General features: G+C 35.7%; 1 protein-coding gene across 2 annotated transcripts in view; it reads right to left on the reverse strand.

Moving 5' to 3' along the window:
* Positions 1-265: 265 nt before the first annotated feature.
* Positions 266-27,269, reverse strand: part of HELQ (helicase, POLQ like) — a 40,520-nt gene continuing 13,516 nt past the window's right edge. For both annotated transcript variants that reach the window (XM_082837803.1, XM_082837804.1), the window contains 10 exons: positions 25,291-25,530; positions 21,943-22,084; positions 21,455-21,559; positions 13,608-13,866; positions 12,558-12,715; positions 11,389-11,487; positions 8,435-8,608; positions 5,449-5,562; positions 4,411-4,545; positions 266-445 (listed from right to left, as the gene is read on the reverse strand). In XM_082837803.1, coding sequence (XP_082693929.1) covers positions 338-445; positions 4,411-4,545; positions 5,449-5,562; positions 8,435-8,608; positions 11,389-11,487; positions 12,558-12,715; positions 13,608-13,866; positions 21,455-21,559; positions 21,943-22,084; positions 25,291-25,530 — 1,534 coding nt within the window. In that variant the 3' untranslated portion in view covers positions 266-337. The remainder of the gene's footprint in view (positions 446-4,410; positions 4,546-5,448; positions 5,563-8,434; positions 8,609-11,388; positions 11,488-12,557; positions 12,716-13,607; positions 13,867-21,454; positions 21,560-21,942; positions 22,085-25,290; positions 25,531-27,269) is intronic.

Consider the following 27,269-nt stretch of genomic DNA (forward strand, 5'->3'; position numbering starts at 1 on the left):
GAAAGAGAGAGTTTGGAAATCCCAGGGAAAATTCTGGGATTTTAAATAGTCCAGTTTGATGAAAGAAATGGGTAAGAGGATAATGAAAAATCTGGCTACAAGGGTAGGCTGGGGATATGTTGAGAAAGTTGGATTTCATTTTGTGGTAAACCCCAGATTTTTGAGCAAAGAAATAATGCATAATTATGTATGCAATTATGGGTGACAGGAATATTCAAACATCATCCACAGTTCTTTGTAATTAAAATATATTTTTTCACTCATAAATTACAGGGAATCTTTAATAAAACATATGTACAATAAATAATTCACACTTAAAAATGTTCATGTGACAGTTTCATGCCTTTTCAACAGAAGAGGCCACAATACCAGGGAAATCAGAAGGCAGTCTCAATAACTCTTCTACTTCTTCTTGCAAAGCCTCTGCTTTCTCATGCAACAGCAACTACAATAAAAAATCAAGATATGAGGCAAAAACACCAATTTCTAGAGAACTGCTAACATTTTACCACCATCTGTTTGACACCTGAATCCTTACATACCACCCAACTAGACATTAAAACTAATAATGAGATTGAAAAATGGCCACTTAAGAACAAGTGATTACAATTAATGAAGCTAAGACATTTAGTTAAAGCCATTTTAGCTGATCACTGCATTTGGTATACCAAAAATAAGGGAGCTTTAATACTCTCAAAGATTTGTTTTATTGAAGACTCAGCCACTTAAAAATTAACTTTTAATCTATAAAATTTAAGACAATTTTGCAAAAATTTAATTAGTTCTTGAAAATGTTATCCTTTATATATGGATTTTACTATTCCTCAAAGTTTAGTATGCTCTCTTTTAAAAGCTTATCAGTGTTTCAAAGAAAAGTTTTATTCAAGCTCCTAAAATTAATATGGCTAATTTCAAAAGAAGCATAATGAGCAAAGAAAGTATTTCTAAACCCAGCGCATAGTGGATGTCAATGAATATTTGCTGAATAACAATTTCTCCCCTTTCTTTAAAAAAGCCAGAAATAAAATATTCGTATTTGTTGCATCTGGGTTTTGAGTATATTGGTGTGAAATATTTGCACTATTTCTCTTATAACATTTTTATGATAAAAAGGTCAGCAAAATCACACAGAGGAAGAAAACCACTCTCTACCAATTTGATATAAAGCATAGCATTATTTAGCACTATATAAAGTAGTCTAAAATGTAATTAGGATGTATATGTATAACTGACACTTTGCTGTACAGCAGAAATGAATACAACATTGTAAATCAACTATACTCCAATAAAAATTAATTAAAAAAGGAAATTTCAAATATAAAAAAAAATAAAGCAATGAAGTCAAGGAAAAAAAAATGTAATTAGGTAAGCTTTCCAGTAACTGAGGTAATGGTGACCCTGCAAAATGAATCTACCAACACATCCTGTAAGCACTCTACAGATCACAAAGGACAATAAGTAAACCATACAAAACTCACATGTCAACATTATTAGAATACAGAGAACACCACCAACATCAAATGACTTGAAGTGTTCTGTTTACCCCTCAGAGGCCAACTAGTAACCTCTGTACTAATTCTTTTTTTTTTTAATTTATTTTATTTTTATTTTTGGCTGTGTTGAGTCTTCATTGCTGACTAATTCTTTATATTAAGCTTTCCTGTTCAAATTACTGTGTGGTTTCTGTTCCTAATGATTAGACCCTGACAGATACAACCAGAAAGTAAGAAAGTACACCAATAATGACGGGGACACGCCAAAAAGACACAGGAGCCAGTCTGCAGGGGCTCTTCCTGGCCAACTCTGAGACCATTTGAGTATCAAAATAAGTATGAACCCATCATTCACTCTGATATAAATAAATGAATTAAAAGATAAATGAGGAAGGAATAGCCTTTTCCTCATAGTAAAATGCCAATAAAAAATATAGAGGGAACAATGGAGCTAGAAAATCACCACTTGACAAACATCATAGAAATAACTGAGGCAAAAATCATCAATGAATGCTAAAACAAGTGTGTGAAAGTTTAATGAAGAATAGGATATCTACATAGTCTCAAAGTATCCACTCCAAAAATACTAATAAAAAGGGAAAAATAATAATTTTACAGTGGAAAAGCTTGCCAGATGACACCTCCTTAACCAAATGATCAAAGTCATTATCAGTAATGTGATAAAGTGACATCCTGTGGCTCCTGATCTGATGTACTAAGGACACACAACTTTTTTGTGGCATTCCTGCAAAAACCTGTTTAACCTCAGTATAATCCTAACTGTTTTCCTTACTTCCATCCCCTATTTGCAACCTCTAACCCACTCTTCTACTCAAAATCCTGCAAGGAATATCCATTTTACTCTTTCAAGCTTACTGGAAAAGCAGAAGGGATAGTGGGAAGGAGAGCGTGTACCTCAGTCCATAAGATGGAAGCTATATATTAAGACTGGCTGAGCAATGAGACAGGGGCAGTATGGGTCCTTGGACACACAACTGATTCCTCATATCAGCTGTGAACGCTAATAAACCTTTAACATTTAAAGTCACTTATTTTGGCCATCGTTACCGCAGCTCCATTTGTATCCTTAATAACATATAGTGTAACTCTATAGTCCTGCTCTACTACTTACTGACTAGCTGTGTTTCCTTGGGTAAATCAATTTCTTTAAATCTTATTTATTAATAGCTTTAATTAATTAATTAATTAATTAATTTTTGGTTGCGCTGGGTCTTCGTTGCTATGCACGGGCTTTCTCTAGTTGCTGAGAGCGGGCGCTACTCTTTGATGTGGTGCGAAGCCTTCTCATTGCGGTGGTTTCTCTTGTTGCCAAGCATGGGCACTAGGTGTGCGGGCTTCAGTAGCTGTGGCTTGCGGACTCAGTAGCTGTGGCTCGTGGGCTCTAGAGTGTAGGCTCAGTAGTTGTGGCGCACAGGCTTAGATGCTCTGCGGCATGCGGGATCTTCCCGGACCAGGGCTCAAACCCGTGTCCCCTGCATTGGCAGGCAGATTCTTAATGACTGCGCCACCAGGGAAGCCCCAATTTTATTTATTTATTTATTCAAATATTTGCTAAATATCTACTATAGGCTGAATACTGTGCTAGGTGCTACAGAAATGGAAATAACTATAACTTCATCCCTATCAACCCAAAGAACTCCTAAACTAATGGAACAAGTTTTAGTGTCTTCATTTGTAAATTGAATGTAACACCAACTCTGCCCACCTCAGAGGATTGTTGTAAAGATCAATCAAAGCAATACAAACAATGTGAGCACTATTCACAAAGTAAGATGGAAATGTACTTTTCAGCCATTTCTGATCTATATATGACAATAGTATAACGATGAAGTTAAAAAAACAAAAACAAAAAACTATGAGATTTCAGACCACAAGGACAGAACTATAGTTGAGATCAAGAAGGAAATAATCCCAAACTGTTGTGTAATGGATTTACCCACATGGAGCAGGAGGGTAATGACAAACTGGATTGCATCTAGCAAAGGGTAACCAGTATAGTGAATAGCCTAAAACTAGGTTATTTACTACAAGTGAAAGAAACAGAAAAGAGAAGCCCTTGGAGGCAAGAAGAGCCGTTTTCAAGTATGTGAAAAGCTACCAAATGAACAAAGCAACAGTCTAGTTCCACAGGGTAGTACTCTATGATGCCATGGTAGACATTTTAACACAGCCTCATTATATTGGGATGCTCTTTGTAACACTAGGGGTCCAAAAATAGAACTACTTAATTTTTGAGGTTGTAGGCTCCTTGTCAGTGAAGGTGTTGGGGATGCTGAGGAAAGGACTTCTGTGTCAAGAGTAGCGGGAGGCAGAGTTCAGCGAGTTCCAGAGTTCCTCGTACTTCAATGAACTCTTGAAAGCGTCTTTATTTTTTAGGAGATCCTTTTCCTCCTTTTAGCAAACCTTGTATCATAACACGTGTATTATTTTTATCCACATATTGTGAGTATAAACTTTTGCATATATACTTAAACGTTTTTGCTTTTATATCTAAAGTATAAGGAGATTACCCTACAAAATATCATAAAGATTGGGCTTCCCTGGTGGCACAGTCGTTAAGAATCCGCCTGCCAATGCAGGCGACGCGGGTTTGAGCCCTGGTCCATGAAGATCCCACATGCTGTGGGGCAACTAAGCCTGTGTGCCACAACTACTGAGCCTGCGCTCTAGAGCCTGCGAGCCACAACTACTGAAGCCCACGCACCTAGAGCCCGTGCTCCACAACAAGAGAAGCCACCGCAATGAGAAGCCCGCGCACCGCAAAGAAGAGTAGCCCCCACTCGCCGCAACTAGAGAAAGCCTGCGCACAGCAACAAAGACCCAACACAGCCAAAAATTAATTAATTAATTTAAAAAATATATATATATCATAAAGATTAAAAAACAGTTTGCTTACCTTGGCTGATGAAACAATTTGCTTGGCCTGGCGTCTTGATAAATGATCAATTGTTTTTATCAGCACTTCAGGATTTGCATTAGCTAAGTGCATTAGACTTTTATAACCTGCATTGTATAACTGTCTTGCTCGACCCTGAAAAGTATTACAAAAATCATTAGGATCAGAATTTGGGATTAGGAAAAAGTAATTAAGTGTCTTACTGAAGGGAAAAAATTCACTTGCAGAGACAGGAATAAACTAAGATAATAAATATGAAGAGATAACACATCAGAATCCCGAGGAATTTTAAAAGATGCATTTGGGTGGTTCCAATCTGACTGCAAGATAGCTAGTTTTCTGTGCAGCTTAAGTGAGCTGATGTGTGCTGCAATCAGAAATAAGAAACCCATTAGGGCACTTAGGCTAGGGGCATCCCCAATCAAATGTTTTAGTCCAGTACCCCTAAAATGTTCTTACCATCTACTCAGGGGACCTGAGGTAGGGGTGTGTGTCTGCATTCCCAAACAGAACTCCTCTGATTTAAGAACTGAATAACAGAGGATAAACTGAATCAAGGGTTGGTCAAAAATAGAAAGCTAAGAAACCAGCTGAGGATACTTTCTCCTCACTCCCTTAGAAAATGTAAATGACCCTCACTGCCACCAAGTCACCACCACCTTCAACAAGCACTGTTTAAACTGACAGAAGGTGATTCTTCACTGGAGTAGAGGAAGGAAGGGATGTTAAGAATGACACATATACTTGGGAAGAGTCACCCCATCCCTACTGTTATTTTTTCCCATGAATGTGATTTTTCATCAGAACTTTTTCCAGATTAACAGGGATTTCTGGGAGACCATGGCAGCAATTAATTAAAAGATTAATTAAATTAATTAAAAAGATTAATTAATTAAATTAATTAATTAAATTAATTAAAAAGATTCCCATGATAAATGAACAATAAGGCTATTGTCACTTACCCTGTGACATGACAGTAAAACCTGATTTTTCTGTTAGTTGGAATCATCTCAGGTGGGAAACTAGGAGGCTACTAACCTCTAAAACTCCAGTCACTTCCATGAGAGGGATTAGCTCTGCCTTTACACAGTAAGTCAACTTCTTGGTAAGTTCTACCAAAAGGGCTCTATAAACCCAGAACTCCTCAAGTTCCTGCAGAACACAAAGAAATATGCAGAATTTAAATCTGGTAAGTTATTTCAAAATCTAGTTTGCATGGTAGAGGGCTCAGAGAGGACGCTCCCTTCTGTAAATTCTGGAAGTTGGGTTAAGCCAGAGATGAACAATGACTCCAAGCAAAATTATTACAAGGAAACATGGCAGAGACTGAGGAATTTGATGGAATGGTTTTAGGATGAGGAAAAAGATTGAAAATTGAAAAATAAACAACTATACCCCAATTAAAAAAGAAAAAAGAAAAAGAAGTCAATAAGAAGAGTTCTATTCATTTTTATCAAAACATCAGCAAGTGATTGCATAGTTTTTCTTTCCCAAATGATTGAAAACAATTCCTACCTCTGGAAATTTATCCTGAAGACAAAATACTGAATATGGAAGGATTCAAATACAAGATGATGCTCAGTGCAGCAATATTTAAAATAGTATTAGAAACCATGAGTTGGTAATTCTTAAAGCTGGGCGGGTAAATGGGTATTCATTACATTACCTTGTCTTTTTAAATATAGGGTTGAAATTTTCTGTAATAGTAGTTTGGTTTTTTCTTTTTTTTTTTTTTTTAAGTTTCCTTTCTAACCTTTGGGTATCACTGTGAGCATTTGTGATGCATGGAACAACATTAGCTAGCTACTTTGTGACCTACTACTTTCCTACTATTAGGAAAGTAGTCAATGCACTAGTATGGCAGCAAAAAAAGAAGAAAAGAAAACCTTGAATAGAACTACTGAATCAATCAATCCTAAACTGCCTTAGCTCTGGCTTTCCTGCTACATAAGATATTCATTTTTCCTTATTGTTTAAATTTCTATGGAATTTTTCTGTTACTTGCAGTTAAAAGTATCTTAACTAATATGATCAGTGTACTATTTTATTCCACTTACATAACTTTTTTTGTTGTTTTTATTTATTTATTTAATTTATTTATTTTTGGCTGTGTTGGGTCTTTGTTGCTACACGTGGGTTTTCTCTAGTTGCAGCGAGCAGGGGCTACTCTTCACTACAGTGCATGGGCTTCTCAGTGTGGTGGCTTCTACTGTTGCAGAGCACGGGCTCTAGGTGCACGGGCTTCAGTATTTGCAGCACGCAGGCTCAGGAGTTGTGGCTTGTGGGCTCTAGAGCACAGGCTCAGTAGTTGTGGTACACAGGCTTAGTTGCTCCATGGCATGTGGGATCTTCCCAGACCAGGGATTGAACCCATATCCCCTGCATTGGCAGGCAGATTCTCAACCACTGAGCCACCAGGGAAGTCCTACATAACTTTTTATAAAGAAAAAAATGCTTTAAAATATTGAAAATACATTCATGAGAGTTGTCGGGTAGACTGACCCTAGGATCAACCATCAAATTATAGTTGCTTTTGAAGTTCAACCTATAGATTCTTTCACTTGAACAATTCTGTAAGGCTCACATCCTTATAGCTCTAAGTAAAACAAAGGGATAGAATTATCAGGGAACACCTTTTTAAATATGAAGAACAAACACAGTAAACTTAAGAAAATACATTTTAAAGGCCAGCTTCTCCTTATTATCCATAATGTTTGTGTACTGATTAGCTACCATGTAATTAGGGAATATAAGCTAAAATTTAAAAATCAGCATAAATAAAAGGTATTTAAAAGGTAAATTTGCTAAAATAATTATCATTCAATCCAAAGCCAAGTAGTTTTGGATTATTTACTCCATTAGCATATATGATAGAACTAATTGCCCTATACACACAGAATATGGAGGCTTAAGATAGGGCAAATGAAGTAGATTTTAAGTTTAAAAGTAGAATTCATTGTGGAAAAAATTAAAAAAAAATAAGTACAGAAAAAAAAAGTACAGAAACAAATATTACTATGCCACCCCAAAACAATAAATTTCAATGCAGCAAAAATGGCTTATCTTATAAACTCATCAAAAAACTGGGTAGAAAACTCTGGTAAGCTTTGTTGTGTTATTTAAGGAAATTCTGAAAGCTTCTTTTAGTAAAGTCTTAAATAAATCGATCTCAAATGCATATGGCCCAAATTAAGTTTTCTTCTTTATTTTATAAAACACACATTTGATGTAGAAACTGACGTAGCTGCTTGACACTGGAAGCAAAAATGGGAAATTACTGTGGTAATCAAAAGAACATGGTACTGAGTAGTCAGGTATCTGCTGGATATTGGTAACATACCAATCAAACACTTTACACAGTTACCACTCAGGAGAAAGACACTCACACAGAATCTACATCAATGGAGAAAAGTTATTTTAAGAGTTGATTCCAGGGACTTCCCTGGTGGTCCAGTGGTTGGGAATCCACCTTTCAATGCAGGCAACGTGGGTTTGATCCCTGATTGAAGAACTAAGATCCCACATGCCACAGGGCAACTAAGCCCTTATGCCGCAACTACTGAGCCCTCATGCCACAACTAGAGAGAAGCCTGTGTGCCACAACAAAGAGCCCACCTACTGAAATGAAAGATCCCTCATGGTGCAACTAAGACCCAATCCAACCAAAAATAAAGAAAGAAAGAAAAGAAAAAACAACAACAACAAAAAGAAAGAGTAGAAAAAAAAAGAGTTGATTCCAAATACTTGAAACTATTAATGATAGCTCTAAAAGTAGGGATAACTAAGGACTTCCTACTTGTTCATTATGTTTTAGTTGATTCTGTCATTCTGTAATACCTTTATTACATGCATGTATATAGTATTTTTGTAAGTGGATAAAAACAAAGATATATTTTAAACAAATTTTGAGTGCTTTGTAATAACAGAAGAAACAAGAGAACATATTGACTAACTGGCTTTTGAGTTCAGTAATGGTTAAAACAGAAGATGCACACAGCATATATCATCTATTTAATGATATTACCTCACAGAAGTGTAACACACAAGAGGAGAATGCGGCAGCTCCAGAGAGAAGGTTTTGTATATATCCTCGAGGCATACTGAATTTTTCAGACACACTCCAAATGTTGGTCTCTTTGAGCAAGGTATAAAGAACGAAAGACAGGTATACTCTGTTGACAATATTCTTGTCCACCTTCTAGAAAGACACAAGTAAGTTTATGTACTGGACCTGCTAAAAAATGTACATTACATTCAAAATGGACAAAAGGTAAAGAGCATGAAGTTGTACCACAGGAGAGCAAGGATAGAATGGTTCCACAGAAATAAATCTAAGTTCTAACAAACGTACTTTAGATTAGTTCAAATTACCGTTTTTCCGAGTGTAAAAAAAGAGATATGCCAAATTGTTCCCAATTTAAAGTTCCTTCTATAGGGAGTGTAGTGAGTTGAATTGTTCCCCAAAAAAGATATGCTCAAGTCTTAACCCCTGGTACCTTTGAATGTGACCTTGTTTGGAAATAGGATCTCTGCAGATGTAATTAGTTAAGGATCTTGAGATGAAATCATCCTGGATATACAGGGGGCCCTTAAGGGCCCATTATTCAATGAGTGTCATCCCTTACAAGAGAGACGACACAGAACAACACAGAGTAGGCAATGTGAAAATGGAGGCAGACTTTGGAGGGATGCATCTACAAGGATTGCCTGCAACCACCAAAAGCTAGGAGAGAGGCAAGATGGTTTCTTCCTCAGAGCCTCCAGAAGGAACAGCCCTGCCAGCATCTTGATTTCAGATCTCTGGCTTCCTGAACTGTGCCAGAATACATTTCTGTTGTTTTAAGACACCTGGTTTGTGTTAATTTGTTATGGTAGCCTTAGGAAAGAATACAGGAAGGAAAGGAATTGGGGAAACCTTTACATTTACTGTAGTATTTATAGGTGGTATATATATGTGTGACTGTGATTATAAATTAGACAAACACATTTGTTTAGATAAATATGTTAATAAGTCTAAAAAGTAAACACTAGATTCTATGATTTCCACATGGTCATGGTAAATAATTAATGTTTCCAAAGTTAAAACACTGAAAGAAAAATGCTTCCTGTAGTTGACTATTTCTATTCTGTTATGTGCTTTTGCCTGTGGTGCCTAGTGATTATTTTTTGGGTAAAGCATTTCATAGCTAATATTAAGCTAACTCAGAAACTGAGTAACTCATGCTTAAAATCAGAGGAAAAAAAAGATGAATTTTAAAGAGAAAAAGTAGGTTTAAAATATAAAATTATATCCTTTACTACAGTAAAAGAATGTTTAAGATGAGAACTTAGGGTGGCACATTGAAGGATGTAAGAATTACAGATTCTGCATGTTGTACTGGATCACCCTTTTAAAAAGCATTAAGCTGAAAAGCATGATAGCTGAAAAACAAGTAGGAAAAGTTTACCTTTTAATTTCCCAATTAGTGCATCTTCATTATTAACTATAAATTGAGTCAATGTAGATTTTGCTTAGAATGTATTTTCTAAGCCAAGAAAAACGATGTGATTATATTACATGGCAAGACAAGCCACATCATGCCAATTTCAAGATTTTTACAAAAAATGTTTAAAGGTCTTTTTCAATGTGAAGACATCAATTAGATTCTAAGTAAACATCATGTTCTGCAGAAGTTTTTTAAAAAGATACTTCTAAAGCACTGAACTAGTAACTAACCCATTTGTAATTAAGATAAATCCATGCCCATACTATTTTAAATATTTAATTATCAATTGAACAAACATTTATTGACTATATTTCATAAAGTGTAACAAAAATAAATTCTGATTCAAGTTTTAAAAGATACATTCTAATAAGGTTTTATAAATGTTTATTATTTGGTAATGAGTTGCAAACTAATATGATTTTGTTTTTATTTTATATTTTAGAGTTTGATACAAAAGGCTTGTTTTAAGAAATATCTTTAGTCAACATTTTGAAGGCCTAAACAACATAGCCATTTCTGAGGTAAAAGACCCAATTTAAATATTGACAACATGAATACTGAAGTGATATATATTTATAATTTTGAGATACATCAATACAGGGGACAGCTGCACAATTCAATTCAAATATAAGTAAACACCACCTTCCATTTTTCAAAATGAAATCAGTAAAATCTATATAAATTTTAAAGATATAGGGGAAATGGTAGGTAAGATAATTAGGTTTCAAGGAAGATTAGATTACCAAAGAAAATGAAAAATGAAAAAAAGTGTATTATGAGGTGGAAGATTATATGAACTTAAGGATTTTGAATGCATGTTTGCCACAGAATTATTTCCACTTCTCTTAAGGTTAGTGTGTACATTCAACACTTGCTTCATGTTTGTTGACTAAACTTTAAAACACAAAAATATAAGATATCACACAAGAGTATTGGCTTTTCCACTTCAACCTTCTAAAATGCTTTATGTACTTCAAGTACATTGGGAGTTCTTTGGGACAACAGCAACAACAAAAACAAAAATCCCAAACTCATCCTATCTTAGAATCCCTGATACCAAGTAGAATGCTTAATAAAAGGTTTCTAGAAGATTTTTTTCTCCCTTTAACTGCACTTATTTCAGGATTCCATAATACTGTGAAAACCTTTTACAAATATTTTACAATTTATATAATTTAAGCCATAATAAGTAGCCTAAGAAAAATAGATAAAATAAGGTTTACCTTTTCCTATGATACTTACATGTGCATGACTATTTTAGAAATACAAAGGTACACAAAAAAAGGGCCATCACACCACCCAGAAATAAATACTGTTTAAAAAAAATACCTAAATTTCTGGTCCTCAGATGTTTTAAATAGTAAAATGGGAATTATATTAAAGAGAAAAAAAGTGACCCAAAAGGATCAAGTCAACAAAGGAGATGATACAACAGCATTAATTTTGTTTTATGAACTTAAGTTATTTAGGAAGGAAAAAAAGACTATGGTACCTTCCTGATAGCTTGACCTGATGCTTTCTTCCCAATAAAGTTCTCAGAGACTCCAACCAGAACAGCCACATTTTGTTCTGCTGGGCTGAGCTGGCTGAACTACAGAGAAAAAGAGCATAAATATATTGAAAAATTAAATTGTAACTTTAAAAAGTCTGCCATTAATCAAATCCAGTATTTAGTCATATCACACTTTCATTATTATAAAAGATATGAAAAAACCCACATATTTTGTTTACAAATATTGCAAGCTTAAAAGATATAGTATTAAAATATTTGGGTTGGCCAAAAAGTTCGTTCGGGTTTTCCCGTAAGCTGTTACAGAAAAACCCGAACAAACTTTTGGGCCAATCCAATATAACAAACTTTAGTAGAATGACTTAAAGACATAGCCATAAATACTGTGACCATGGACTATGATTTCCATGGACTATGGGCTCATGTTTAATATGGGAGATGTCTGTGGGAAGAGAGAAGAGGGAAAGCTTTTGAAAGTAACTGCATTGTAATAATACCACTTAGAAAAACTTAGAGTAACAATTTTAAAAAACGACATTAAAAAGGAAGTTAATTTCCTGCAATTAAAAGCTGCATATTGCTTCTGCCTAATATGTGTTCATGCATCTAGCCTGTTCACAGTAAAATCATAACAGACTGTACTCTACCACTTGGTTTTGTAACAAGTATGGCCAGTTCCACCTTGCTACTGTTGATAAAGATGATATTCCTTCTCAGGTATTAACATCACCGGGTTTGGTGTGACATGATGTGACATCACGTGTGACTGTAATAGAGCTTTCATGTAATTAAACTATCAATCATCAGGGATGGCTTTCATGGTTTTCTTTATATTCCAGGCATTATAAAATGTAGTGGTCACCAAATCATACGAGTAAACTACCTTTGGGGAAATGGGACCAGGGATGATCTTTTTTTCTTTTTTGCACCTTTCTTTATTTTTTTGATAATGAACATGTTTATATTTAACAGAAAATATTTAAGTGAAACAAACAAAAAATGTTATTGCCATATTACTACTTTAAAAACTCAAAGACAAAGGGCCCAATTTCAAATATATTTTAATAAAGAAAAAATGTGAATAATCACTTGACAAAAATCAAATCCTGATCCATTATTGTAGCCTGTATTGCAGAATCTTATTGTCTCACCTGCCTGAAGTATATCATCCAATCAGGGTGACACTGAGAAGCCATATCATAGGGAGTTGTTAGGTAAATTAGATGAAGAAGGCTTTCAAGCACAAGTCCTTCAAGACCTTTCTTCAAGTCTCTGTAGAGACTGTCACAATAAGCCAAATCTATAGCTCCTAAAAGAAAGACACAAATAGTTCATCTTTCATAATCACCAAAGGGGGAAAGAGGTGACTTTAAAGTAAGTCTAGTTTAGGAGTTAACTACAAAAGTCTTTAAAATCTCTTACTATGTAACTTAACACAACTATTTTGGAGGTCATTTTGATAGTATCCATCAGCATTTAATAAGTACATACCTTCTGACCCAACCCCTTTAATCTTGGGAATCTAACCCAGAGAAACATTTCCACACATTTCCAAAAATACATGAGCAGAGATGCCCAAGCAGCCTTGTTTATAATGGAGAAAAATCAGGAACACAGTAAATGTCCATCAATAGGGGAGTGGTGAAATAAATTATGGTATCCATACTATGGATGACTATTGTAGTAAAAGAAAAATGAGGTAGATTTAAAGGGATTAACATGTGAAGATGCTCATGATATTTTATAAGTGAGAAAAGCAAGCTCTGTGTGTGTGTGTGTGTGTGTGTGTGTGTATATATATACATATACATGTATATGTATATATATACACATATACACGTACACACAAAAATGTTTGGAAGGATATATGTATCAAATTGTTATGAAATTTACAGATAATGTCTGCAAAAATATATACCAAATTGTTATTCTTGGTAAGATATTATGATTTTATGACTGCTGAGGGAGGGGAGCATGAAGGAGGGATGACCACCCTTTTCTCCATATACCTCTACAGTACTCTAAATTACTTGTTTCAAAACACTTTTCAACTTTTTAAAGTTGAAGTAGTCCAACAGTTTGTAAGATAAGATTAATATTATTAATATGAAATTACAAATCCAACTTAACATTACATAATAATTTCTATTTTTTCCAATGCATTTTCTCAGATTAGTAATGAGATTTAGGTAAACTCTTACCCTTAAAAGAAGCTCGTCCCAACTTTGTAATGTGAAAACTATATTGGAACTCTTCTTCCGACCCATGAATAGTGTCTTTTTGTAGAAGTCCTTTTTCTGTCAAAATAGTATCGTTTTGTAGGAGTCCTTTTTCTGTCAAGTATCTAAGTGATTCGACAGTTATTTCCCAGAGACTTCTTTCTTTCAACAAAATCTTCTGCTGAACACCAAAAAATGTACCACTCATAAAGTGATATATGTCACCGAGATTTGTTGCAATCTGAAACAATTCAGGACATCATTAGAGCATCTTCCCTAATTCAAGGCAACATTTTGAATGAATAATTAATCAAGATGATGACTCATTTCCATACCGCAAAGCTATTTAAATAAAAAAACTATTATAAAATCTACATAGTTGCGTAAAGGTAATTTTATAACAACATTTTAAAATCAAAAGAAGAAAACAATTTAAGGGAAAAGATAGTTATCATATTCCTACTTTTTTTTTTTTTTTTTAATTTGCGGTACGCCGGCCTCTCACTGCTGTGGCCTCTCCCATTCCGAGCACAGGCTCCGGACGCGCAGGCGCAGCGGCCATGGCTCACGGGCCCAGCCGCTCCGCGGCATGTGGGATCTTCCCGGACCGGGGCGCAAACCCGTGTCCCCTGCATCAGCAGGCGGACTCTCAACCATATGGGAAGCCCCATATTCATACTTTTAATGAAAACATCTACACATTTCTCATTCAAAAACCCCTCAGGTTTTTGAATAATTTTTCACAATACCTCCAAAGCTGTGCTCTCTGTTTACTCCTCAATTATCACTAATTCCCACTTAGCCTCCTTCAGAAATCCTTCCTCCACCCCTTTCCAGCCACATGTGAAAACATTCTTTAGCTTTAAAAATTGTATTAAAAAAACAAACAAACATGGAAAACACAACTGAAAGCCTCCACTAAAACAGGATCAGGCAATACTTTCCCTGACATATTACCTAAAAATAGACAGCAGTTTTTTACTGCTTTTTGTCTCTCTCATTCCCATCTCCTTTTCCTGTTCTTTTGCTGCCATTTTTTCTCCCCACTTACTCACTATTTAAAACTTATAATGGCAATCATAAGTAATACTTAACTCACCACTTGGTATTCAGATGTAGAGCTCTCTCTGAATTAGAATAATTTATATTAGCCAATTTCAATGAAATCAGCAAGTTATACTAAAATATAGTCAATCAATAAGCATATTTTTCTCTCTCACAACTCTGACGATATTTCAACTGGAAAACTTAACTAGTAATTTCATATTAAACCATTATAAGCGATAACAGAAAATAAAATGGAGCACAGACATTTCCTATTGTTTCTCCTTTTAATAAAAATCATTCTTAATATAGTATTCATTCAGGCCAAATTGTACTTTTAAGATACTCAGTTTGTAGATTATCAACATACTTAGTTTCTATATTGTTTTTTGGTTGGCCGATTACAGTTAACCATGGGAGTAAACAAACAAAATCCTTTACTTGATCCTTCTAGCGACCAACAGGTTACCTTTCTAGCCCTCTGAAAACTTTTAGACATAGTGGTTTAAACCCACTGGTAGAGACTCTGCTTCTGGCTTCTCAAAGCTGGGTTCTTCACTGTTGCCCCAACCTGCAAGTTCAGCCATGACCAACTCCAAAGTCAACCCATTCATTAATTCAAGTGTTTACCAAGTGCCAACCACATGCCAGGCACTGTGCTAGTCACTGGGATTCAGTGATAAATGAGAATACATGTGGATCCTGCTGTCACAGGGCTTACATTCCACTGGGGTAAAGTTATTAGCCAAATAATGGCACTAACAAGAATACGACTACAAACTGATAGGTGCTATTAAAGGAAAGAATGTGTTTCTACAAAGCATACAATAGACTGACTGGACTCAGTGGCAAACAAAGGCTTCCCTGAGGAAGTGGTGGTGAAGTGAAAGTCTGACCGTTAAGTGGGAGTGGGTGAGGGTGAAACTGGAGATGGGGAGGTAAGAAGGGCGAGTCCCAGGCTTACAGAACACTGCAGTAGGAGCAAGTATAGAATGTTTGAGAAATGTAATAGAAGGCCAGTATGTCTGGAGTACAGAGTATACGAAGGCTGGTGAGAGATGAGGATGAAAAGACAGGCAGAGGCCAAATCTACCACAGTAGACCATGATAAGGAATTTGGGCTCAATCCTAACAGCAACGGGAAACAACCAGTGACAAATTTTAAGCAGAAGGGGGTGACACATTCGGATTTTATATTTTGCGAAGATCAGTCTATTGAAGAATTACTTGGAGGGGATGTGGGAAGGCAGGGCAGACAGAGTGAATGCAAAGAGACCAAATGGGAGACCATTACAGTGATCCAGGCAAGACCGCAGTAGTATGCACCAGCGTGTGCAAGCAGCCTACGTAACCTACCTTTTTGCCTTGGATTCTTTTTTTGTGAAAGCACAGTTATATTACTTTATTCAAAGGTATGCAAAGATCAGAGATAAAACATATAAAGTGTCTAGCAGAGCATCTGAAACATAGTTGTGAGAAACAATAATTGGAGGCTCCCTGTATCCCATGGCCCAACAACTGTTATGATCTCTTATTAATTCCTGGAGTTTCCATCTCTTCCACCAAACCCTGGACCTAGTCTCTCCAGGGACGCCCACCTCTACCTCCTGCCTCCTGACCTCACACTGCCCTTCTTGCCTCTCACCCCTATCCCACCTGGTTGTTCCTGTCCAGAGGACTTGACTTCTGCTTCAGTTCTAACTCTAAAGATTTTCCCACTTCTCCACCCGGTCTGTAATTCCGGCCTCCTTCCACAACTAGAGCCCTGTTGTGAAGCCCTACCCCAAGGAGTAGGAGGAACCCTGATGGCCTGTCCTCCTCAGGATGGGGCCCCGTAGTCTCCAATGGGCAGGCTTGAAACAACAGCTGCCTATAGGCTAATCTCCTGAGCCGACTCTGCCTGGACTTCTTGCTGCTGTACTTCAATTGTTAAAACAGAATACAACGGTTGCATTGCCAGGCCCATAAAACCAGACTTTTGTGGCCAAGTCAGTTCCCCCAGGATTCCTGTACCTGAGAGCACTGGTCTCAGTGCACAGGGAGTGCACTGAAGTCCCAACTCCCTCCTAATTCCATTGCCTTTTGTGGAGTCCTCACTCATGACATACTCATATTTGTCAGATGTATAAACATTTTCCTCCGCCTTTTCATTTGTTAAGCAGGGTCTTTTGAAGAGAATTTTAAAATAATGATGAAGCCTATTAAATTGACTTTTTTCTTTCATGGTTTACGGTTTTTGTTTCCCACGTAAGAACTCTTTGCCTACCCCAAGGTAACAAAAATTTTTTCCTAGATTTTCTTCTAGAAGTTTTATTTTAGCTTTTAGGTCTAGGTCTATGATCCATTTTGAGTTAATTTTTTTGGACAGTGGGAGGTAAGAGTTGGGGTTAATTTGTCTGTGGTTGTTCCATATTGGTATCTACTTGTTTCAGCACCATTTATTGAAAAAAAAATCCTTTCTCCATTTAAATACCTTGGCACCTTTGTTGAAAATGAATTGATCATATATGGGCCTAATTCTGGACTTACTGATCTATTGGTCTATATGTCAATCTTTGCACCAATATCACACTGTTTTTATTATTGAAGCTTTACAGTAAGTCTTGAAGTCAAGTTCTTTTACAAAACTATTTTTGGCTATTCTATTCCTTTGCATTTCCAAATAAATTCTAGTATCAGTGTGAAATTTCTACAAAAAAACCTGTTGAGATTTTGATTGGGATTGCACTGAATTTATAGGCCAATTTGGGAAGAAGTAACATCTGAACAAAAGTGAGTGTCCCAATTCATGAACATGCTCTCTCTCTCCATTTATTTAGGCCTTCTTTAATTTCTCTCAGCAGTGTTTTATAGTTTTCAGTATATAGGTCTGACACATATTAGTTAAATTTATCCCTAAGTATTTCATGTTTTTTTTGAATTTACTGTAAATGAAATTGTTTTTCCAATTATTTGCAGTAAGTATATAAAAATATAATTGAGTTTTGTACATTGACCTTGTATCCTGTGACACCACTAATTACACTCTGGTTTTTTGGACATTCCTTTGGATTTTTCTTGAATTCAATGCCATCAGCAAATAAGATAGTTTTACTCTTCCTTTCTAAACTGTTTGCTTTATTTTTTCTTCCTGTCTTATTGTATTGGCTACAAGTTCTGATATATGTTGATTAGTAGGGTGAGAGCAGATTTCTTTTCCTGATCTTAGGGGAAAAAACATTTAGTTTTTCACCATTAAGTGTGATGTTACCTGTAGTTTCTTTTTTTTTTAAATAAACAACCTTTATCAGATTGAAGAAGTTCTTTTCTACTCCTAGTATGTTGAGCTTTTACCATGAATGTTGAGTTCTGTCAAATGGATAATTATCAATACACTGATGAACTTTGAATGTTAAACCAACTTTGCATTATTGGAATAAATTCTGATTGATCATGGTATATTGTTCTAATAATGTATTACTGTATTACTAGTACTTTGATATGGTTTTTTTTTTTTTTTTTTTTTGCAGCACGTGGGCCTCTCACTGCTGTGGCCTCTCCTGCCGCGGAGCACAGGCTCTGGACGCGCAGGCCCAGCGGCCACGGCCCACGGGCCCAGCCACTCCGCGGCATGTGGGATCCTCCCGGACCGGGGCACGAACCCGCGCCCCCTGCATCGGCAGGCGGACTCTCAACCACTGCACCACTAGGTAAGCCCTGATATGGGTTTTTATATGTATGTTTACCAGAGACATTGGCTTGTAGTTTTCTCTTCTTGTAATATCTTCGTCTGGTTTTGGTATCAGCATAATGCTGGTCTCATAAGATAAGATGAGCAGTGTTCCATCTTCCTCTACTTTCTGAAAGAATGTGTGTATGACTGATGTTATTTCTCCTTTAAATGTTTGTTAGAACTCACCAGTGAAGTCAGTTGGGCCTAGAGTTTTCTTTGTGGGAAAGTTCTAAATTATAAATTCAATTTCTTTAATAAATATAGGACTATTCAGATTTTTTATTTCTTCAGTCAATTTCGGGAATTGTGTCTTTCAAGAATTTTCCCCACTGGACTTCCCTGGTGTTGCAGTGGTTAAGAATCTGCCTGCCAATGCAGGGGACGTGGGTTCAAGCCCTGGTTCTGGGAAGATCCCACATGCTGTAGAGCAACTAAGCCCGTGCACCACAACTACTGAGCCTGTGCTCTAGAGCCTGCGAGCCACAACTACTGAACCCACATGCCACAAATACTGAAACATGCATGCCTAGAGCCCGTGCTCCACAAGAGAAGCCACAGCAATGAGAAGCCTGAGCACCTCAATGAAGAGTAGCCTCTGCTCGCCGCAACTAGAGAAAGCCCACGCACAGGAATGAAGACCCAACACAGCCAAAATTAAATAAATAAAATAAGTAAATTTAAAAAAAAAGAATTTCCCCCATTTCATCCAAGTTGTTGAATTCATTTTTCAGTATTCAAGGATACAGCTATTCAAGGGTAATTCCTTACTACCTTTACTATCTCTGGGATATCCAGTGATGACCTTCCTTTCATTCCTGATATTGGTAATTTATGTGACTCTCTTTTCCTTCTGATCAATTCAATCAATAATCTTACTGATCTTTTCAAAGAACTAGCTTATGGTTTCATTAATATTTTCTCTTGTCTATTTTTTGTCATTGATTTCTGCTTTTATCTGTTATCATTTCCTTCCTTCTACTTACTTTGGGGCTTTTTGTTTTGTTTTGTTTTAGCTTCCTAAGGTGAAACTTAGATCACTGACTTTGGATCTTCCTTGAATTTTAATAAGCATTTAAAGCTATAAATGTCCCCTTAAGCACTTCTTTAGCTGCCTGCCACTAATTCTGATATATGTTTTCATCTTCATTCCATTCAAGATATTTTCTAATTTCCCTTGTGATTTCTACTTTGACCATAAAAGTATGCTGTTTAATTTCCAAATATTTGGGTATTTTCCTGATACCTTTCTATTATTTATTCATTTTTAAATATTTATTTATTTATTTGGCTGCATCGGGTCTCAGCTGCAGCGCGAGGGCTTAGCTGCCCTGAGGCATGTGGGATCTTAGTTTCCCGACCAGGGATCGAACCTGTGTCCCTTGCACTGGAAGGTGGATTCTTAACCACTGGACCACCAGAGAAATCCCTACCTTTCTATTATTGATGTATACTATAATTTTGTTGTCATTAGATACCATTCTTTATATGATTTCAATCCTTTAACTTTACTGATACTTATTTTATGGCCCAGAATATGGCCTATTTTGGTGAGTTTTCAAGTGCACTTAGTGAATGTTCCACATTCACAATGGCATACTGGAAAGAGTACAGGCCAGCAAGGCAGGAACCTGAATTATAATCTCATCTAAACAGAACACACTGAATGACCTTAAACTAATCACGAATTCTCTGTTACCTTATTCAATATATAAATGTAATAAGACTCAATGATCTTCATGATCTCTTTCCCTTCTTTATTAATTCCTTGGCAACCCTCCAATTGCAGGTCTTTATTACATTATACATGGATTACTACAGTTGCTTCCAAACTAGCCTTGCAATACTTCTGCATACTATTATTCCCATTTTACAGATAAGACAACTGAGTGAGGTTTAAGAGAGCGTTAGTAATTTACACAGGATAACAAGAGACAGAGCTGTGACCCAGACACAGATATGTGTGATATTAGAGCCCCTGCTCGAAACGACCACAGAACACTTTGACTATTACTCCACTGATAAGTGACTATGTCACAACTCGAGTCTACTATTTAAGCACTCTCTCCTGTCTTCCCCAATCTACAGCACACACTCTGCCCCAACTTTTTCCACCCAACCTTCTACTCTTTGGTATCTTCAGCCCTACTCTACAGCTATAATATCTATTGACTGTTACCCCACATCATCTTAAAGTTTCTCATCTTTAATTCTATTTTAAGTACCTGGAATGGCTCATTCCTTCCCTCTGCTTATCTAAAACCTCTATCTCCTTCAATACCCAGCATTAATTCCTTTTCTTTCTTGCAGCCTTTCACTCTTGTAAATGGCCAGGGGATACTGCAACGTTACACCATTCATCCGCAAGGTAATCAAAACCTGTCTCATATCTTTTATTTATCAATTAAATTTTGGATTTTCCCTTAAACCATTCAGGTTGATGAAGACAGACTACATGATAGGTTAAGAACATTGGTTTTATCATTAAAGAAAGCTGAATTCAAACCCTGGCTTTGCCACTTTCGGGCTGAGTGATTTGGGCACAAAGTTAAAATTTACTTAAGGATAACCCTAAAAAAAAAGGTTTAGCTCAAGAGATATCCTAAAAAAGAGCGCCAATTTCTAATCTTAGGAAAAAAAGAGTGTTTTCCCATTATGCCCCACCCAACTATTTTTTTTATTTTAATTTTCTGCCTGATAAAGGCTATACTGATCTGACAAATGTTTATGGTCACAGGACTACAATGAACCTTATTCTTAACAGTGGCAGAGATGCAGGATTATCCCACATCAGGACCCATGTCTTTAGAGCTCCTTCTATCCCCCATAGTATACACCAAAGTTTCTTACTTGTAATGGATGCCCAGTTATGATTTGTTGATTTTTCACATTCTTTATAATTCAAAGGATTAAAAATGCACATATAAATCCAGACTCAGATTTATCATGTCACAGACTGTTCTTTTCCACATTAGATTAGAAGTTAACATTTTTTTCATACCTTGTAGTTTTCAAAACTTTTTAACTTCCATTATCTCAGGTAACAGCAATAAGATATAAAAATATTAAAAAATACCTTCAAACCAATCAAAGAGAGAAACAAAGTATGGATTCCCTTGGTGAATTCTTGAACAAGTTGGCTATAACAGTTTTCCAATGGTCTGCTTATTAACTCCAATACCTACAAGAGTTAAAGCATTATTATAAAAAATAAATTTATGTTTTGCATTACTATAAAAAATAAATGGTGTTCCATATAAATTTTATATTTTGCATAGATTGTGTGAAGGCTGGGGGAGATAAAAAACATAAAGACAAAAAAATAAGAATTTAGCAGGTGTTCTCATGAAAATGGAAGAAGATAAATAAGGAAAATACTTTTCATTGTTTGCCTGAAATAGAAAAGTATTTGAACTACTCTTTCTAATTCTTAATCATGGGAGAGAAGGAAACATTAGTTAAAGGAATATTAATAATTAATTTTTAAAAGACAATCTCATAAAAAGGCTAGACCAAAGTCCAAGAAAAGACAACAAAATGACCAACCATCCACCAGATTATTACCTGTTGCTTGTCTTTTTCTTGCAATATAAGAATACTCTCCCCAGTAGAATCTATTCCAGCACGGCCAGCCCTGCCAATCATCTGTTTATATTGATTCTTCTTTAAAAATTCTTTAGCAACATAGGGGGCTCTTAAAATAACTCTATGGAATTGATAAAATTAATTAAAAGTGGTATTCCATCTATAGCAATAGCTTCTATTTTTTAAAGTTTTCATTATATTTATGTGATATTAAATTTAGTAACATATTAACTCAAAATAATAGGCAACTACTGTTTACCAAGAATCTATGATGTCCTAGGCTCTTTATGTACATTATTTATAATCTTACAAAACTCTTGGTGATAACATTCTTTCTTACTTATTTATAAAGAAGCTAACTAAAGCATATATATACATGTTAAGTCATTTAGCAAAACTCACAAAATTAGTAATTACCAGAACCATAACTTGAACTTAAGTCTGCTTAGCTGTAAAACATATGGTCAATCCACTAGAGCAATAATCTCAAAATAGTTTTGATTTGATACTCCATAAATGAAAAATCTGACCATGGACCACCAACATATCCATATTCATTTATGAGCTTACAATACTGTCAACATAAAATTGTAGATTTCATCTGATTTTGACCTACAAATATGGTGATTTCAATCCTGTTCACATATACAGAAGTTTGTAGCCAGCTTTCCTATTCAAAGGTGAGAGAAAACCTGTCATTTACCTAAAACAATCAGCCTACCTCTTTATTTATAAATCTCAATGGACAGCCAAGATTACCAAATACATGAAGAAAACCAATGACATAAAAGAAAAACAATGAGAGCATACAGAAAAAATGTCTGACAGAAGCAGATAATATGCAGAACAGAAAAGAACTTTAAAAAATTCTAATTAGTATCCACAGAAAATTCTAAAGGGTACTGTATTCACACTATGAGAGCAGACTCTTATAAAGAAAGGACAATAAAAGAGAGTTCTTAGAAATTAAAAAGAATTAATTAATTTAAACAATTTAATAGAACTGAATAATGAATGAAACACAGTTAACGGAATACAATTAAAAACTGATTTTGTTATATAGAAAGTAAAGATGGGCTTCCTGGTGACGCAGTGGTTGGGAGTCCACCTGCCGATGCAGGGGACGCGGGTTTGTGTCCCGGTCCGGGAGGATCCCACATGCCGCGGAGCGGCTGAGCCCGTGGGCCATGGCCACTGGGCCTGTGCGTCCAGAGCCTGTGCTCTGCAGCGGGAGGGGCCGCAGCGGTGAGGGGCCCGCATACCGCAAAAAAAAAAAAAAAAAAAAAGAAAAAAGAAAGTAAAGGTGAAGAAATCACATATCTCATATAGATTGAAAAATGTGTAAGAACAATTAAGAGATGCAAGCTCAATTTAAGAGGTTTCAACTGTCTAACTGAAGTTACAAAAGCAGACAACAGAGAAAACAGAAGAAAAGGAATAATAAAATAACTGAAAAAAAATTACTCTAAGATGAATAAAGGCATAAAACTTTAGACTGAAAGCATGTACCAAAGGGCTAAGCCTTATGAATAAGAAGTAGCTAAACTGGGAGAGTTAGGATTGCAGAATTAGATTTCTCAGTTTCTTCAGTTTCAAACCTAGGCTTTGAAACTCATTTGTTGGCCGTGAAGTTGGGTAAGTTACTTCATTATTCAGTGCCTCAGTTTTCCCTTCTATAAAATGTGGATAATAAAATACGACCTTTCTCACAGAGCTGTTGTAAGGATCTATTAAGTCAACGCATGTAAAGCTGTTATGACATGAGTGAGGGCGTGTAATAACTGTAATTATTATTATACACTATGACAAAATGTTAAGGTTAAAGAGAAAAGTCTAAAAGCTTCTGGAAAGGGAAAAACAGCAAGCCTATGCAAAAACAAAAATGACCAACACTAGCGCCTAAAAGACATGGAAGAATACTACAAGGGCCCCAAAGAAAAAAAACTGAACCTAGAATTCTGCTCCTAGCAAGGTGTTCAAGTGTGAGGCTAAAATAAAGACATCTTCAGCTATGCAAAGATTCAAAAATTTTTACTCCCAATGCAGCATTTAAAAAATAATTACCCAAGGATGGCAAAATAAAAAATGGATCATAGAAGGAAGATGTGAGACACAAGAGGCAGTGGTAGGCACACACACACACACACAAAGTATAATTTACAGGTAAGTTTAAAGAACTATTGATTATAAGATGAAAGAAAATTTAAAATCTAGAACTAAAATTCCAGGTAAATGCAACAATACATGAGGCAGTGTAGAAAAATACACAAATGCTAAGACTCTTGTTATGTTCAAGCAGAGGATATAGTTATTGATTAATTCTAAAATGACAGAAAAACACAGTTGCGTTTTTTAACAGTTTTACAACTGTTAAAAAATTTAAGAGTAACCATTGAAATAAGAGAAATAGGATACATAACTTCCTTTTTTATTTCAACAATTGTCTGAAAAAATAGAAAACTTAACCAGTGACAGAGTTTGAAAATAAAAGAATAGAAAAAAATATACTTGGCAAAAAATGTAGTCCCAGTATTCAAAATAAAATCACTAAATGAGGAAAACAAGGATGTATTCTATTCATAAAAGGTATAATTCAGCAATAAGATATTTGCAGTAAACCTTTATATACCTAGTTTTGAAATACAAAGCAAGAACTTTTAAAAATGTAAAAAGGAGAAGTTGACAACTCCATAATTACAGTGGGAGACTCTGAAACTGACAAATCAAAGAATCACAAAGAAAAGGGAGGAGCTAATGACTAATAACTGTTATACATTGAGCTATATGAAACTACATACTCAACAGAAAATACATATTTTTTTAAATCTCATGGATGATTTATAAAAACTGACCATTTATTTGAAAAAATGTCACAAATGACAAAGAGTAGAAATCACTTATACTGGTAATAACCAAAAAGATAATCAAGGATCTACTCTTTAAAAAAAGATACTAGACTCAAAAGTCTTTCTGGATGAGTTCTCTAAAGTTTCAAGGAAATCTGTTAAATAAACTCTTTCAGATCATAAAACATGGTCAAAAGCTTGCCAACTGTTTCTACACAACCAGGATAATAAGCCATAACATCAAAACCAGATAGGGAGAGTAACAAAGAAAGAAGGAATTCTAACAGCAAGAAATCTACTAGTGTTATTTTTTATTAAAATATTAAAGTAAATAAACCGAACAAGCAACTAAGCAAATGCTGAAAAAAACATTTGATAAATTCTCACCCACTACTGAGAAAGAATAAAACAACAAAAAAAACTGTTGGCAAGCTAGGGACTGGAAAGTTTTGAGACCAGCCAACAATGACTTATATCTTACCTTCGAGCTGGTAGGTTAACACCTGCTGCTAGGGTGGATGTGCAGGTAAAAAGGCAGAGAACTCCTGCGGAGTAGGCCTCCTCCAAGAGCTTCCTTTCATCACTCGTTAAACCACCATGGTGATAAGCAACTCCAAATGGGATGGTGCGCTTTAAAACAGGACACAGGTTGCCATTGCTGATATTCTTCAAGTTCTTAATCACCTCATGTTTTTCTTTCTCTTTGTGTTTCAGATATTCCCTGGGAAAAAGATGTTAGACGTGAACCCTTGATCTTATAGCGACAAAGTACCTAAAATTTTAATTTCAGTAGGTGCATGTAAACATTCTTTTTTTAAAAGAACTTATTACTTTTATTGATATAAATACATAGAATGTTCTTAGAATTTTGATTTGACTTCATTAGCTATTAGGCAGTTTCTCTGAACCTTTTTGTGGATCACAGAGCCCTGTGAAAATCTGCTTAAAACTAAGGAAAAAAATATTCACATAAACACAACACTTTGCATATACTTTCAAGGATTCATGGACTTCCTGAAGTTCAATCCTGTACCTCCTATGAATACATGAACTCCAGGTGTAGACCCCTGCTCTAGATGTTACAATTATTTTTTCACAAGAACATATATCTTTAGTGAAGATGATTTGTTTTAAGTCATAAATTTTCTTCTCTGAAGATGAAAACATATATTATTAAATCATATGAATTATATGTAAAACTGTCTAAACTCTAGCATTTTAGAAGCCTCAGTAATATCCTACAATGTCTTCTTACCTAGAAGCACCTATTATTTTAAATTCCCTTCTAGAAAAGAAAAAAAGGAAAGAAAGACTAAGTACAACTAACTACTAACTGACTACAAAGCAACAACTTCTGAATACCAGTAGCAAACAAATATAGTCCAAGATATAAATATAATACACACAGCCCTATGTTGTTTTAGCATGCTTCATGGAAAGCATAGAGAGCTCTGGCTGGTGCTAACTGCACAAGGACAGTCATTTCACACGAAGTTGAGAAATGGGAGGCCAGGAGACAGTGAAGAATTGGGAAGAAAGTGGTCAAGATTCATCAGTGCAAGAACTAGAAGTGGCCGCTGAGTAGGGAGCAGCAGACTTTATGTTACTACTTTCCGGCCAGTGTTTGAGGTCCTGAAAGGGACAAATCCTTCTCAAGGAATTAAGACTTATGGATAATCACCTTATAATTTTAGAGAAGGGAGACATTATTTGTAACTGACCAGATAAGACATAATTATATGGAGAAGGGTTTTGTGGGAGAAGTTGAGATGTGAGCTGGGTCTTGAAGACCAGGTGTTAGAGAGGCAGCAATGAGGGGGCAGGAAAGTGCAGTGTTGGCAGAGGGTAAAGCAGGATTGTAGGCATGGAAATGGGAAGTTCAAGAATAAACAAAGAAGACAAGTAGTTCAGTCTGGATGAAGTGCAGGGTGGATAAAGAAAGGAAGAAATAAGGATGGAAAAGTAAGTTGAGTCATTATCTTAGCATGAATTCTAGGCTAAGAAGCACTGTGGTATCATTTTCAGGGACATTTTTAGGGAAAGTGATATGACCAGAGCTCTGGCAGTTGTCAGCAAATAGTGTTTAAAAGACATCCTTAACTTAGAAGTCAAAGGTGGTAATAGCTATAAAAAAGATAATTTTCCTTGAGATTGAGACAATCACTTGGGGAAAAATCTGCTTCAGTCTTTGCACTTAGACATACAAGCATATTCTAGGTGATTTTACTATACCTGCTTCACATGAAATGTCTGATTAGGAGGCAAATCATTAAGACATAGGCTGATATTCCAGGACTCTCATGAAATTACGTTCTAAGGACAATACTGAGATCAGAAACCATTTACCCCCAGATTTTACTTCATCTACATGTAAACTATAGAATAATATGAAAAAGTATGCTCTAAACATGACATTTTAGCCAACAGCCACCAAAAAAGGGGGCTAAGCTATACTCAGAA

This window comes from Leucopleurus acutus (genome assembly GCF_964270905.1).
Source record: "Leucopleurus acutus genome assembly, chromosome: 4".
Classification (NCBI taxonomy): Eukaryota; Metazoa; Chordata; class Mammalia; order Artiodactyla; family Delphinidae; genus Leucopleurus; species Leucopleurus acutus.